The 15,285-nt window shown below is 42.0% G+C and overlaps 1 protein-coding gene across 1 annotated transcript in view; it reads left to right on the top strand.

Moving 5' to 3' along the window:
• Nucleotides 1–15,285, top strand: part of GPR158 (G protein-coupled receptor 158) — a 383,045-nt gene that overhangs the window by 252,005 nt on the left and 115,755 nt on the right. Inside the window, exon 5 of the mRNA XM_036344876.1 lies at nt 14,614–14,682. Within this exon, the coding sequence (XP_036200769.1) occupies nt 14,614–14,682 (69 nt within the window). The remainder of the gene's footprint in view (nt 1–14,613; nt 14,683–15,285) is intronic.

Raw genomic sequence — 15,285 nt, 5'->3', positions numbered from 1 at the left:
GCCATCGCAACCAAACAGATGACTGAATGGAGAACTGAACAGGCTGAGTAGGGCGACCAGGCCACCAAGGGGCTTAGTGAGGGACGAGCAGCAGACTGCATGGGGCAGTCAGACATCCCTCAAGGGGTCCCAGATTGGAGAGGGCACAGGCTGGGCTGAGGGGGCCCTTCCCTAATGCATGAATTTCATGCACCGGGCTCCTCTAGTCTATATATATAAAGAGCTAGGGTCCATAGTGACCAAACACTGGAAGTCAGGCATGTTTGGTCACCATGGTGACCCAGGACTGACTGCCTGCAGGCACCTCAGCTAAGCGACCCAGCACTGACTGCTGAAGGGGCTGTGATCAGGCCCGGACAGAGGCCGGAAGAGAAAAGCAGGGTCTGATTGCAGCCCCCATAGCAGTCAGTCCTGGGTTGGTGTGGCAGAAGTCAGTTCTGTAGTCAATGAACATAGGGTCAATTAACATTAAGTGAACATAGGGTCAATTAATATCTCTTTGAGAGGAAATGAGAATATAAAGTACAGTATAGAGCAATTATATTATTTCATATAAACTCTTTTCAACTAAGGTATTTTCCTTTATTTAAAATGTATCTTTATTGATGAAAGTATTACAGATGTCCCTTTGTTTTAGGTTTTCTTTTTCCCCATTCATCTCCTCCACCCTGTACCCACCCCTTCCAGGCCTTCACCAGATTATTGTCTGTGTCCATGGGCTATTCCTATCTAATACATACAAATCTAGAAAGATTTAGAGAAAATAAAATGAAAGATATGCCAGGTAAATATTGAACAGAAGAGCTGAAGTTGCTGCATGAATACTGGATACAGGCTTGAAGCCAAAACACAACTCATGAGGTAAAGTTAGTCATTGTAACATAACAAAAGGTTCCTTTCACTAAAGAGATAAGATGATTCCCAATACTTATACACATAATAGAACAGTGTGGGAGTTCAGAATGAGCCTCACCAAAATGTGTCTCAGTGGTATGCAGACTTTTGAGCTAAGGGCAATTTTAGCTTCAGGCTCAAGTGAAAATTCTGCCCCTCCCTTTAACTACCTAAAAAAAATTGAATTAGAGGCCTTGCCCATAATAACACATTTCCTGTATAATAAAAGGCTAATATGCAAATCGACTGAACAACAGAATGACTGGTCGCTACGACATGCACTGTCCACCAGGGGGCAGATGCTTAATGCAGGAGCTGTGTCCTGGTGGTCAGTGTGCTCCTACAGGGGGAGCGCCGCTCAGCCAGAAGCCAGGCTCATGGGTGGCTAGTGCAGCAGCAGTGGTGGGAGCCTCTCCTGCCTCCGCAGCAGCGCTAAGGATGTTCGACTGATGGCCATCAGCTGGACATCCCCTGAGGGCTCCCAGACTGCGAGAGGGTGCAGTCTGGGCTGAGGGACCCCCTCTCCAAGTGCACAAATTTCGTGCACCTGACCTCTAGTTGTATATATTTAAGGTATACAATATTTGATACATTTATGCATTATAATACATAGTGGTATATTGCCATTGGAGTGATAATTAGCACCTTTTTCACATTATATTAAACTAGAGGTCCGGTGCATGAAAATTCATGCATAGGAGGGGGTCCCTCAGCCTGGCCTGCCCCTCTCACAGTCCAGGAGCCCTCAGGGGATGTCCTACTGCTGAATTAGACCTGAGGGGAGCAGGCATAAGCTGCAGTCTGGCCTCCCTCTGTGGGAGACAACCGGGCCTTTCAGGGGAAGGTGCTGCCCATATCACCCCACTGCTGCTGCTGCTGCCACAGGCTGCCTTGGCTGTCTGCCCTCGACCCTCGCAGCCACCAAGGCTTTGTCTGGAAGGACGTTAGGAAGGACGTTCAGCTGTCTGGTCTAATTAGCATATTATGCTTTTATTATTATAGATACCATTTCTTTTTAGTGATTAGTATAATTAAGATCTAGTCTCTTGCCAAACTTGTTGATTATAATACAATATTGTTGTCTATATTCTAGTCTATTTTCTTGTTACATTTGGTTACTATAAAAAATGTGTCTGTCAGAAAAACAATTGTAACAACTAGATTCTGATATGAATTGATTTGAATGTTCACCAGCAAATGGATACAATTTTTTTCTCTGTTAGCCATAAGACAAATCAGAAACTATTTGTAGTTGTAGTGATATTTTAAATTGGTACATAAGATCGGGAAGATAATCCAACAAAATCTCTGTCAGTTTTAATAATGGCAAATGGTGTTTTTATTGCTTTACTTTTACTTAGGGTGCCCTTTTGAAGAAAGACCAGAGAGAAGAGTGACTTACCGACGGAAAGGTCATGAAAAATGTTATTTCAAATTTAAGCACAATTGAAATATATTAGCAGAAACTTACTCATATCAGAATTGATTTTAAGAACTCCTTACATGGCAAAAGGGTTCATATCCAAGGAGAACCCACAACCAACGGAGCTACCCAGCCAGGGCCTAGAGTTTGAATTTTGAATTCCTATCTCCATCATCTTTGCATCTCAAGTAGCAGTTTTTGCCCCACAGCCCTTTATAATCTACCTTTGTTTTTTGCTTGTCAAATACAATACTGCTTCCTCTACTTGCAAATAGGGAGCATCTCACACACCTCATTAATTCACTTATTACTGAAATGCTCATCATATTTTAGAGTGGAAACTTTTTTTGTGTTAAAATGTGGAATATAAAATAAGACATATAAACAGGTCCTAGAATGTTTAGACTATCAAAATAGTAATGCCTCTTTGTTTTACACATTGTCTGGTCATTCCATACACCTCCAAGCATGCTAGAGAGGACAAATAATGTGTGAAAGACAAGCTTAACAGTCCTGAGCAAATCTGTTCCTGTTCTCACTTTTTTTCTTCCTGTTTAAGAAGATAAAAGAGATGCTGATGTTATTTAGCTAATGTTTAATGGTATTCTAGTGCCTGTGAGTGAGCAGTGGTATTTTAGAGCAGTTACTTTTGCAGATCGCAGTTTTCAATATACCAAATTTAAAAAGAGAAAAATAAATTATGAGATTAGACAATGTTCAAACTATAAAGAAAGATTGCTTAGGTCTGCTTCTACTTAGTAATCAGATGAAACCAAACAATGATTTGTGAAATCTCTTAAATGTCTCCAAGTATGGGGTACATTTATGTTAAAAAACATGATAAATGTGAGACTAAATTATGTTTATTTTGAGTGTAACAAAAAGTGATATTTGAAAAAGTATGCAAAGTGTTTTACCTCTGAAATGTTAAATTATAAAATATTTAATATTTTATATATTTATTATTACCACTAGAGGCCCGGTGCACAAAAATTTGTCAACTCAGGGGGGAGGAGGGGGGGCTCAGCCAGGCCTGTGCCCTCTCGCAGTCTGGCACCCCTCGGGAGATAACGACCTGCTGGCTTAGGCCTGCTCCCGGGTGGCAGAGGGCAGGCCCAATCCCTAGGTGCAGCCCCTGGTCGGGCTCAGAGCAGGGCCGATTGGGGAGTTGGGGCACCTTCCCCTCATACACAGAGCAAGGCGATCGGGAGGTTGTGATGCCACCCTCAGTCACGCTCAGGGTAGGGCCGATTGGGGGATTGGGGCACCATCCCCTGTCACACTCAAGGCAGGGTCGATGGGGAGGTTGCAGCGCCACCCCCTGTCACGCACAGAGCAGGGCCCATCAGGGGGTTGGGGTGCCGCCACTCTCACACTCAGGGCAGGGCTGATGGGGAGGTTATGGCTCTACCCCTTCACACACAGAGCAAGGCCCGTGGGGGGGGGGGGGGTTGGAGCGCCGCACCCTGTCACACACAGAGCAGGGCTGATCACGGGGTTGGGGCACCGCACCCTGTCACACACAGAGCCGCAGGGCGATCAGGGGGTTTGGGCGCTGCCCCCTGTCACGCTGATCCCAGTGCTGGGAGGCATATTACCCTTTTACTATATAGGATAGAGGCCTGGTGCATGGGTGGGTGCCGGCTGGTTTGCCCTGAAGGGTGTCCTGGATCAGGGTGGGGGTCCCCACTGGGGTTCCTGGCCAGCCTGGGTAAGGGGATGATGGCTGTTTGCAGTTGGTCACACACCCTTCAGGGTGGGAGTCCCCACTGGGGTGCCTGGCCAGCCTGGGTGAGGGGATGATGGCTGTTTGCAGCTGGTCACACACCCTTCAGGGTGGGGGTCCCCACTGGGGTGCCTGGCCAGCCTGGGTGAGGAGCTGAGGGCTGTTTTCAGGCTGGGGGTGACTGAAGCTCCCAACCGCTCCTTTTTTTCTTTTTTCTTTTTTTATTCTAGGCCAGCTTTAGCTTTGAGGCTTGGCTCCAGCTCTTAGGCCTCCACTGCTGAAAGTAGGTTTCTGGCCTTTGCTTACAATGTTGCAATCCTGCTGGCTGAAGCCCGGCAGGTTTCTGGGGTTTTGTTTAGCTCCTATGTTTGTTACAATGTTTAAACTGCAGGTTCAGAGGCCTGCAGCAGCAGGCGGGGAACGTTGGAGTCCTCCGTCACTGAAGCAAGCAAGCCTCATGTTAGTTTCAAGCTGCCTGGCTGCCGGCCGCCATCTTGGCTGACAGTTAATTTGCATATTGCCCTGATTAGCCAATGGGAAGGGTAGCGGTCGTACGCCAATTACCATGTTTCTCTTTTATTAGATAGGATTTCATTAGACTTTCTTCATGAGGAGGAATTTATAATTTCAGTGATCTTTTTATTTGAAAAATATATCAACTAAATCAATACCTTTTTATCAATAATAGATGTCTAAGCAAATGACAGATTCTTTTTTCAGTAATTTCATGCCACTTTATTTAAGGATGTACAGTAATTCTTCCCAATGCAAGATCTTTTTGTAATATCTCAGTATGTACCATTCACTTCTATATGCTTTTTTTGACAGTTAGAGAATTTATCTCCATTAAGTGAAGTAAGAGTTATTCTATTTAGTAATACAGTGGGGCCTTGACTTACGAGTTTAGTTTGTTCCAAGACCGAGCTCGTTAAGGAGCTCATTAACTCAAATTACTCTATCAACTCAATGCATAAAATCGGCCGAGAGACCGCTGGTATCTCAAAAAACTCGTTAGTCAGGACACTCGTAAGTCAAGGCCCCACTGTATTGAAAGGAAAGGGGAATTAAAAGTTTCAAATAGATTACAGAGAAGTAACAGCTATTTTTGCAAAGAAGCCATGAGGGAAATGAGGACAAATAAGGACATGATGATCCACATTTTAGGAATGCATTTTAGTCACATCTTAACAGAGGAAAGGGGCAAAGAAATGAGGAGAAATCTGTTGGAAGCGCTTTGGTATTAAATTGTTTTGGACATAAGCACAAAAGATGAGTCTGGGTAAGAAAGATTGTCCAGCCTGGCTGGTGTGGCTTAGTGGTTGAGCATTGACCTATGAACCAGGAAGCGACAGTTCAATTCCCATTCAGGGCATAGGACCAGTATGTACCTCAGTTTTCTGCAACTTTGCCTCTGCAATGAGAGTCAGCAACATTAAGCCATAAAATCAGGCACTGAACTTGTGAAAGATGAGACACTAGAGGGAACACCTCTTTGTGTTCACATTATCTGAGACAAAGCAAAGAATTGGCAAGCATCTTATGTAAATACTACAAAAACAACCATGAGAAGTTTCTGCCAGAAACAAATGATAAACCATATTAACAATGAATACTTGTTATTTCTAATTTCACATGTATAAAACATCATTAATTTTTCACCCTGGCTAGTATGACTTAGCATTTAGAGTATTGGCCTGCACACCAAAGGGTCATGGGTTCGATTCCTGGTCAAGGGCACATACCTGAGTATGTGCAGACTTGATCCCCAGTCCCAGTTGCGGGTGTATGGGAAAGCAATCAATCAATGCATCTCTCTAACATAGATGTTTTTCTCTCTCCTCTATGTCTCTCCACCTCCTTCCTTTCCATTCTATCTGAAAAGCAATGGAAAAAATATCCTCGGGTGAGGATTAACAGATGTGTGTGTGTGTGTATGTATCCTATATAATAAAAGCCTAATATGCAAATTGTTTAACCGGGAGTTCAACTGCTTGCTATGATGTGCACTAACCACCAGGGGGCTGCGCGGAACATGGCAGGCATCTGTGACGCAGCGCTGGCAGTGGGCGGCAGTGGAGGTGCTGCCAGCCCTGATGGGTCTCAACAAGAGTGGGACCACAGCGGGATGGTGGAGCAGGTGAGCGGGCAGTGCCAAGCCAAGGTATGTGTGAGCAGGGGCCCAATCGCCCTGCTGATTGCCCCGCAGATGGCAACCAGTGGTGGTGGCAGGGGGTGGGGCTGCCACCCAGCTCCCAGGTGCTGAGGGAGCTGGGGGGGGGGGGGAACTGGCCCCAACCAATCGCCCTGCAGATGGCAACCAGCAGCTGGCAAGACCTGATCATCTGATCGAGGCTGGCCCCGGGCTGGGATGGGGAACAGGGGGTGGATGGTGGCAACCAACCTCTTGCGGCATCCAGGCAAGGGGCTGCGACCTCTTGCTGGCTGCCTGGGGGCGGGGGTGATGGGTACGGAGGTGCAGTGAGAATGTGGGGTGTCCACCGAGCTCGCTCTCACTTCCCCTGCTTCCCTCCCCCGGGATGCCAGGGCTTGTGCTCTGGGGAAGCCCCTGTGCTCAGGTGCTGGATGACCGTGAGAAGCCTGCCCAGCATCTGTGTGGCCTCTTTCGGGTGAGCTGGGCCATAGCTGCCAGCACCGCAGGGGCTAGTCGGGGTCCCCCTTGGGTTCATGCAGGAGCCAGCCTTCGAGGCCGGCCAGGAGAGAGCACGCTGCCCGCCCAGCTTTTGTGTGGTTCTGCTGGGTGGCCCAGAGGCCCACACTGTGCCCTAGCCCACAGTGTCTGGCTGCGCTCACCCCATCTCTGCGTGGGGACTCGGGCACTGTGACTGAGGTGGAAGGGGGTGCGTGGGGGCCTGGGGACCCAGGTGCTGCCCAGGGCCCAGAGGTCAGCTAGGACCTGCCCTTCCATGCCAGACTCTTGAGCTTCCATTGTCAGCCAGGCTGAGGGACCACACCTGTGTACAAATTTCATGCACTGGGCCTCTAGTAATTACATATATGTGTGTGTGTGTATAATTATATATACACTAGAGGCCCGATGCATGAAATTCATGCATGGCTAGGGTCCCTAGGCCTGGCCACTGGTCAGGGCCAATCTGTGGGATGACCAGTGGGGCGACCAGGGGGCTCCCACTGGCACCCGCTTTGGCTGGCTTGGCACCACCCACTCACCAGCCCCGACACCTGCCGCTGGTGCTGGTTGGGGCCCACGGGAGGGGGGCAGCTCCTGCATTGAGTATCTGCCCTCTGGTGGTCAGTGCATGTCATAGCTCCCTGTCGTTCAGCTGGTCATTCCACTGTTCGGTCGATTTGCATATTAGGCTTTTATTATATAGGCTACATATATATAATTATAATTTATTTTTCTATTCACTTAGTGTGCTGTACTGTTTTAAAGAATATGAAACTATGTATAAGTCACTTTGGACTTTATTTTTGGATAAACTTATTTTTCCAAAAGGTCTGAAAGTGCTCTGCTACAAAATGACCCTATCAGATGAAAAATGGACTTTCTTGTAATGTCTTAGAAATTAGAAAGAATTCCTAGTTACGGCAATGTTATAATATCTTTCAATGTTTTACATAACACTTTCAAGAATTTTAAATTGACTGTTAAATTTTTTAGAATATCTGAACCCAACCCCTTACTTGTGGTTGATTTTTAAATACTTTAGTAGTGCTACATGTTTTGTTATTATACTATAACTTCCTGGAGGCCTAGTGCATGAAACTTGTACACAGGTAGTGTCCCTAGGCCTGGCCAGCAATCAGGGCTGATCAGGGCCTTCCTTCCGGCTGCTGGCTGGGGCCTTCCTTCATTCCAGGCCACCCTCTGGTGGTCAGCAGACGTCATAGCGACAATCGAAATTCCAGTCTCCCAGTCAAACTCCCAAGGGGACAATTTGCATATTAGGCTTTTATATATATAGGTAGTTCTGTTCCCTTTAGTTTGGGTAAGGACACAACTGAGGGTCAGGTAGGATGTACAAAGGAACTCAAACTGACTTGGAGTCACTCACCAGCTGAGTGAGCTCAGGCAGCCGATTAACCTCATAACTTCTATCTGCCCATGAAAGACTGATGCTGAACTTCCATTAACTGAGTGCCTGTTCTTTGCCAAGTAGCATCATTTCCACTCTTTACAATGCTGCTGCAAGGTGGGCATGGTTACATCCATTTTATAAATGAAGACTGACGCTCAGGAGGTTAAGCAGTCTGCTCAAGGTCACACAGGTAATAAGCGACCGATGCTGATATTTTGAACCACCTGGATATAAAGCCCCTGTGTTTTATTCCATGAATTTACAATTTTCTGAATTATTTATGTTTAACTTAGGCGATCTCTCTCCTGATCATATTCCTCTGCTTTTTGGACCTTTTTCATTCTTCTGAAAAATGATATTGGGTTTAACTAACCATATTTTGGGAAATTGTTCCTTGACAATTTTTTCTGAATTCAATTGGATTGTCTATATTTCATCACAGATCTTCTTCAGACAAACTAATTGCATGCAGTCTGTCAAACTATAGATGTAGTCTATACTTACTCATTTATTTATATAATTATAAATAAAATTCTTGAAAAATAATATTTTCCTATCTCTCAATGTTAGGATTCTCTTCAGGACCGTCTTTTACATCTTGCTTCCAATTTGTTTATGTGTAATTATTTAGCCAGGTGTTTTTCAGCTTTTATTTGTAATTTTTCAGTCCATGAATTTCTCTCTAGAAACAGGAGGGTTAAAAGAAAAAGCATAGCTCATGAGTCTGTTCTCCCCTATTGTGGCTAATTCTTTTTGTAAATGATAAAGATTTATAGTCTTGGTTAATCATCCAAACCTTTGCTACTCCGTTTCTTTCAGAGTCTTACTCTGTTCCTTTCTTATATTCTCATCAGACATTCTGAGGTTTAGCTATTTAAAAATATCTTCATATTGTTCCTTTTGTAATAGAAAGACATTTTAACTGTTACAAGGCTAAAGAAATTGACTATGATCCAAAATAGCTGCACTGTTTTAGCAAGATATACATTAATTTCCCCGGTGGTTAAAAAACGTTAAAAAATAAATGAAGAAGTTAGTGAATACAGAATCCAGGAAGTAACAACAAACCATTTTAATTATTTTTAAAAATTCATACTTCAGCATTTTTATTATTTATTACTTCTGGTGACTTAGCTTCCTCTGGGTGCTTAAGTCCCACGTAAATCTTCTTGTGACAATTGTGTTTCATCTTATGCCTCTATACTTTGCATCTAAAGGTTATAGAATTTAGAAATTGGCTTTGACATAATTTGGTAAAATTGGTGTAATAAGATTAACCCTTTTCTTTGGTCCACAGGTTTGCTCTCTAACTATCATAAACCTTCATAAGTCAGTTCTGTAAGTTTAAGAAATGAGGAACATGGAATGGAGGTGTCATTTATTCACCTCTATTGTAAATTCTGGAATTATATTTATTGGGCTTTATGGAGTCTAAACTAACAGGTTAGGCTGAAAGATAACTCCCTCAGTTTTCTATTCATCTCTAAGTATCATAAATATGCTGTTTGATAATTTTGTACATGTAGTTGACACTGAGTACAAACTTATTAAATAGGAATTAGTTAGAAAGGGCTTTACTCAGACTTTTTTGCATGTTATGATACCTAATATAGAATTTTCTAGTTCAGTTCACATATTTTAGATAATTTTTATTTAATTTTATTTATTTAATTACTGAAATGTATATTGCACAGCAGTGTATGATAACATCTAAAAAGAAATTAAAATATGTGCACAATATTTCCAAAGCTATTCACTTCTCTAGAAAAAAAGACATGGTTATCAGCTTGATTTATATCCTCCAGACCCATATCTGATCCTATCTAATAATAGACAAACATAGTAATTGAGCATATCTTCACTACGCTTCCCATTGGATAATCAGGGCAATATGCAAATTAACTGCCAACAAAGATGGTGGTTAACTGCAAACAAAGATGGCAGTTAATTTGCATACGTAGGCGCAATGCTGGGAGGTGAAAGGGGAAGGATGGAAGAGGCCGCCTGCCACTGATGGTGATCGGACACCCAGGCAGCAGGCAAGAGGTGGGAGAACTGGGGCTGCCTTTGCCGCCCCTCACCCCACCCCACCGGGCCGGTGTTCGGAGAAGTACCTGTATTTTTTTTTTCAAAGTACCTGTATTTTTAATAATTTCTTGACATGGTAAAAGAATTTCACATTATGATCCAAGGGTGGTGGGGTGAGGAGAAGGAGCAGCAGAACAATCCAACAAACAAAAAGGGAAACAGAAATGCATGGTGAAAGGGATTTGAAGGGTGGGTAGGGTCATTGCCCAACTAAAATGCAATTGGTTTGTTACTGAGTACTATTCATGGGAAGACAGCATCCTGACTCCTTCTCTATACAGCATATTGGGAGTAAAAATGATGCATCCAGGTGGAAATATGATTAGGGGTTGAAAGAAGGACAGGGAAAGAAGAAGTCAGAAGTAGACACTGAGAGAGTCACTGGCTGGCTGGCTGCAAATACTGACTCTCCAGTAGTGATAGAATAAAAAAGTGGGGGAAATCTCTGGAAGATTCAAGAGATAGGGGGCAACTCTTCTATGGTTTAGACTTGCCCAGAAGATTTCCACATACACACATATACATGCCTATGTTTGCATGCACACACATATACACATAACTGACTGCCCTACCTGAAAGCACAGAAGAAGAAGAAGCCAGAAGAAGAAGCCGCTGCCCACCTTTGGTCCAGGCTGCAGCCCAGGAGAGAGACAAGCCACCCGTCCGAGGTCCCAGGCTGCAGCCACCTGGAGAAGCTGCCAGCCCTGTGGTCCAGGGCGCCAGCACCTGTGGCCAGGGAAATAGGTTCCCTCGTCTCCTACTGCAGTCATTACTTCAATATTCCCCTTCTGAATTTCTCTCCTGTGCTGCAACACAACTCCACTTTTCATCAGAAGGATATGGAACAGAGAGAGCAGTGTTAAAAGCTTACATTTTTAAGCCAGTAATGTTGGTACTTAAACATATAAATGGAAAACTAGAGTTCTTAAGGTAACAAAGGCTACAAAGGACAGGGACAGTGCATGGCCTATTATATCCAGCAATCCATATGGGGACTGAAAACTTTGCAATGACAATTAGTGAAGATATGAATCAACTAAAATAGTTGACAGGGACAATTCTTCCATCTTTGAAAATATCTACATCAAATCTGTTTAAATAGATTTTCATCTGTATAATATTACACATTCTGACAAGACCACCACCACCACCAATGTGGTCAGTGTTGTGCTGATAAATGTTTAATAACTGAGGGACCCCCCCCCCACCCCGCCCCGAGTGCACAAATTTTTGTGCACCGGCTACTAGTATATTTATATAGAGAAAGAAAATTTATGGTGTTGATTTGTGTGTATGTATTTTACATAAGTAGTACAATACTGTACATTGTTGATTATCTTCAAGATAGTTTTTCAAGAGTTTCCCAGTTAGTAACTCTTGTTAAAAAGAGTTATATGCTACCATTTCTATCTCAGACAAAACTATGATAGAGATGCTTCTATTATTTTGCTCATTATCTCTCTCATCCATCTTCATTTTTCTCTCCTTCCTCTCTCCCGTACATATTTAGTGCCTCCCCTCTCCTTCCTATCCTATTACTTCAATTGCAAGGAAATTATTCCTGTTCTTTACTTTGAACTAATGTCAGTATATTACTTACATATTTATTGTTTGGCAACAAGTAACAAATAAAAGGCCTTGTTCTACCTAAAAGAACTTCCAGTACCAATATGAAAATGGGAAACTGTTTCAGGAAGCATGAGGTGTTTTTTTCTTTATCGCTAAAGTCTCACCTATTAGGTACCTACTCATTCTGTGAGGCCATGAAGCCAGCTCTGCCCAAAAATATTTTAAAAGGAAAAGTCCACATTTTTAATAGGCCTTACTTACTTTTGATTATGGAACCACTTAGTGGAGTTTGGTTTATAATTTGTGTTAGGTTAGGTGGCTCAGGAGGCGGCGCAAGAAATAGAGTCCAGTGAATCAGAAAAGAAAGGAAAGGAAAAGGTTTATTCTGCGTCCCCGGGAGACCCACGTACCCCAAGGACAGGGCACGTGGATTCACGCCAACAGGGAGGGGGGTGCTTTTTTTATACTGCGGTTAGGTGAGGGGTGGGGACATGAGCTGAGGAATTCTCTGCTGCAGGGAATGGGTGGAATATTCAGGACGAAGTTCTTATCTGTGTGGGGGTATGTGAATTCAGGGAGAAGAAGCTGGTATCTGTGTCTGGCACCTTGATCTGTGAGAAATTCCAGGGGAAGTCCATTATCTTGTCATGTCTGCATGTATCCGATCCTGGGCTCTCTCCAACCTAACAATTTGTAGTTTTGAGCTCTTCTGCCCAGCCAGGAATGAGGCAATGAAAGTGTTAGGTAGATAACTCGGCATTTCCACATGAAAAATAGATTGGTTACTGTATTTGCTCTGAGAATACGTAAAAGCAGGCACCAGTTTCATGTGATTTTGATGGTTATAGCAAGCTAAGAACCAACTGGCACTGAACAAAGAATGACTGAGTTCCCTCCCCCCAAGGCTTTGACACTTTTAGGGCCATTTTGGATCCCAGCATTAAAATTTTTTGACAAATACTAATATGTACCTCTGTGGTTTTTAAATTTATCATACTGGTGCTGCTTTCTACCATTGAATAATACATACCTACTTATTAAGTATCTGGCATGACGCTACCTATTTTGCATACTTCATACTTTATTAAACCTGTGAGAGTTAATAAGGTAAGGATTAGGAAACCCATTTTATGAATGAGGCGATTGAAGTTCAAGTGGTTGTTTTATAATTCAAACTGAGATGAAGTTAACGCTAAAGTCTGTTACTTCCATTAAGCTTGCAGCTTCTTTTCATATCCCTTTTTTCCAAACAATATAGATTGTTTCACAAGCAATCATGTATAACATTTTAGACTCTCACTCTCAGTGTCATTTTCTTGGAAAGTTTAAAAAATAAACCACAGATTATTCATAATTAGGTATGAATATATTTTGCCACCTTGGAAGTTCTGCCAGCACAGAACTCATTGTAAAGTTTGCTGATAGAAATTGCATTTTCAATAAAAAGCACCTGCTAGCAAAAATAGCAACCGATAGTGAGAAGCCACTTGAATAATCAAGTTTGTTCACGGACTAAACTTGTTTCTTTATTCCCAAATTCTTTTTTTTAAATATATTTTTATTGATTTTTTACAGAGAGGAAGGGAGAGGGACAGTTAGAAACATCGATGAGAGAGAGACATCGATCAGCTGCCTCTTGCATACCTCCTACTGGGGATGTGTCCGTAACCAAGGCACATGCCCTTGACTGGAATCGAATCTAGGACCCTTCAGTCCGCAGGCCGACGCTCTATCCACTGAGCCAAACCAGTTAGGCCCAAAATTCTTAAATTAATGGAAATCCTAAGTTCTTTTGAGGGATTACATAAAGTCTTTCCTATTTGTCTAACAATGTCCTACCAGGGTTTTGGAAGAGGAATTAATTTTTTTCTCTGACTATCCAGTTAGCTGATATATCTTTTTTAAGTAATGAGCTGTTGTGGTTTGGTTTTTCAGCTTTTTGTTGTTGAAAAACTAATTGCTGCTACCTCAAATTATTTCCAGTTAAGATATCATATTTGCACCAGGTGTATACATTTTATGTGGCATTTAGTGAAAACACAGGGACCCTCAAATGACCTGTTTTTGATGTTTGTATTCTTAATCGATATATTTACCCTATATTAATATTTAAACTCACTGAAGCAACATTTATTATTACAAGATAAGATTGACTTTTTGTCATTTTTTCATTTCATCTCACAGCTCAAAGCATTTTGCTTTGGGAAAATAATGCTATTTGGAGTCTAATAAAATATTTTATAAACTTTAAGTATTCAGAACATTTATTTGAAAAGCAACTTATTCTTTTGAGTTGAGAATAATTTAAGCATGTTTACAAGGTGAAATTCCTCTGTTATTTAGGGTGATTTCTATTATTCACATAGTGGAGCTCTGTTAGTGAGTCTGGGGACTATATTTTATCACTGAGGTGCCAAGACCTTGTGCATATGTTTGTTTTATGCACTGAAATCATCATGTGGGTATTTGTGAAGAGGCTTAGGGATAGAGTTCAATATGCACTTGTAGCTGATGTTTCAGAAATACAGGCAAGATCTAATGAGTCAGTGAATCAGTTAGTTTGAAAGGATTTTCTAGATAGCATTTCCAGCTGCTTAGACTGCTCAATAATTCAAATTTTAGAGAATAAAATTCCATGAAGACATGAGAAAAGTTATTAAGTCTACCATCACCTTTGTAGTCCGTCTTTGCTTGTTTCAGTTATGTTCTCCTGCCTGAAATATTAGCCAGTTTTTATTTATTTTCCCTCAAAGAATGCTGTTCTACTGGTTGAGGAATTGTCCCAATAGCATAAATTCTTCCATGCCTAGAAATGTAAGCCTAACAATGACACTTTTATTTTATTTTTTTAGAGCATCAGAGCATCGGGCCTTATCCTGTTGGAAACTATCCTTTTTGGGTCTTTGCTTCTATACTTTCCGGTAAGTAACATGTTTGTGTTTTAAAGTATCCATTTATTTTATTTTGCTTATATACCTATATCAAGCTATATAATATAGATAGATAAACAAGGGTTTTATATATATATTTAAACCCTGTCTTGTACATATTGGATTCCTTTGGATAAGTTACTTAGCATTTGTAAACTTCGGTTTCTTCTTATAAAATGGAGCTAATTATACATTCCTTCCCAAGTTTGTGAGGAGAGTTAAATGCTTAAATTAATTACCATATGGAAGTCATGTTTGGTGTATACACTTGGTTATATACATATACATATTCATTTCTCCTTTGCTTGAATTAGAACCGTGAGACACACCAGCCAGTTCATGCTGGAAAATAACAAATGGTTACACAGAAAAAGAAACCTAATAAGATAAATGTATGTGTGGTACTCATGGTACAGAGAATCACCACTCGTTCTCTCTATCACACTGGTAACATGTCTGTAAACAGAAGATAAGTATTGATTTTACTAATTTAATTCAGTCAGTTGGTATTCAGCAGTTATTGTGTATCAAGTGCTGTGCTAATTTCTGGAAATGCAGTGTGAGAAGATAAACTTGATTTCTCCTCTAAAGAAG

The sequence above is a fragment of the Myotis myotis genome, unplaced genomic scaffold (genome assembly GCF_014108235.1).
Source record: "Myotis myotis isolate mMyoMyo1 unplaced genomic scaffold, mMyoMyo1.p scaffold_m19_p_1, whole genome shotgun sequence".
Lineage (NCBI taxonomy): Eukaryota > Metazoa > Chordata > Mammalia > Chiroptera > Vespertilionidae > Myotis > Myotis myotis.
This window is presented reverse-complemented; position numbering and strand designations above follow the sequence as displayed.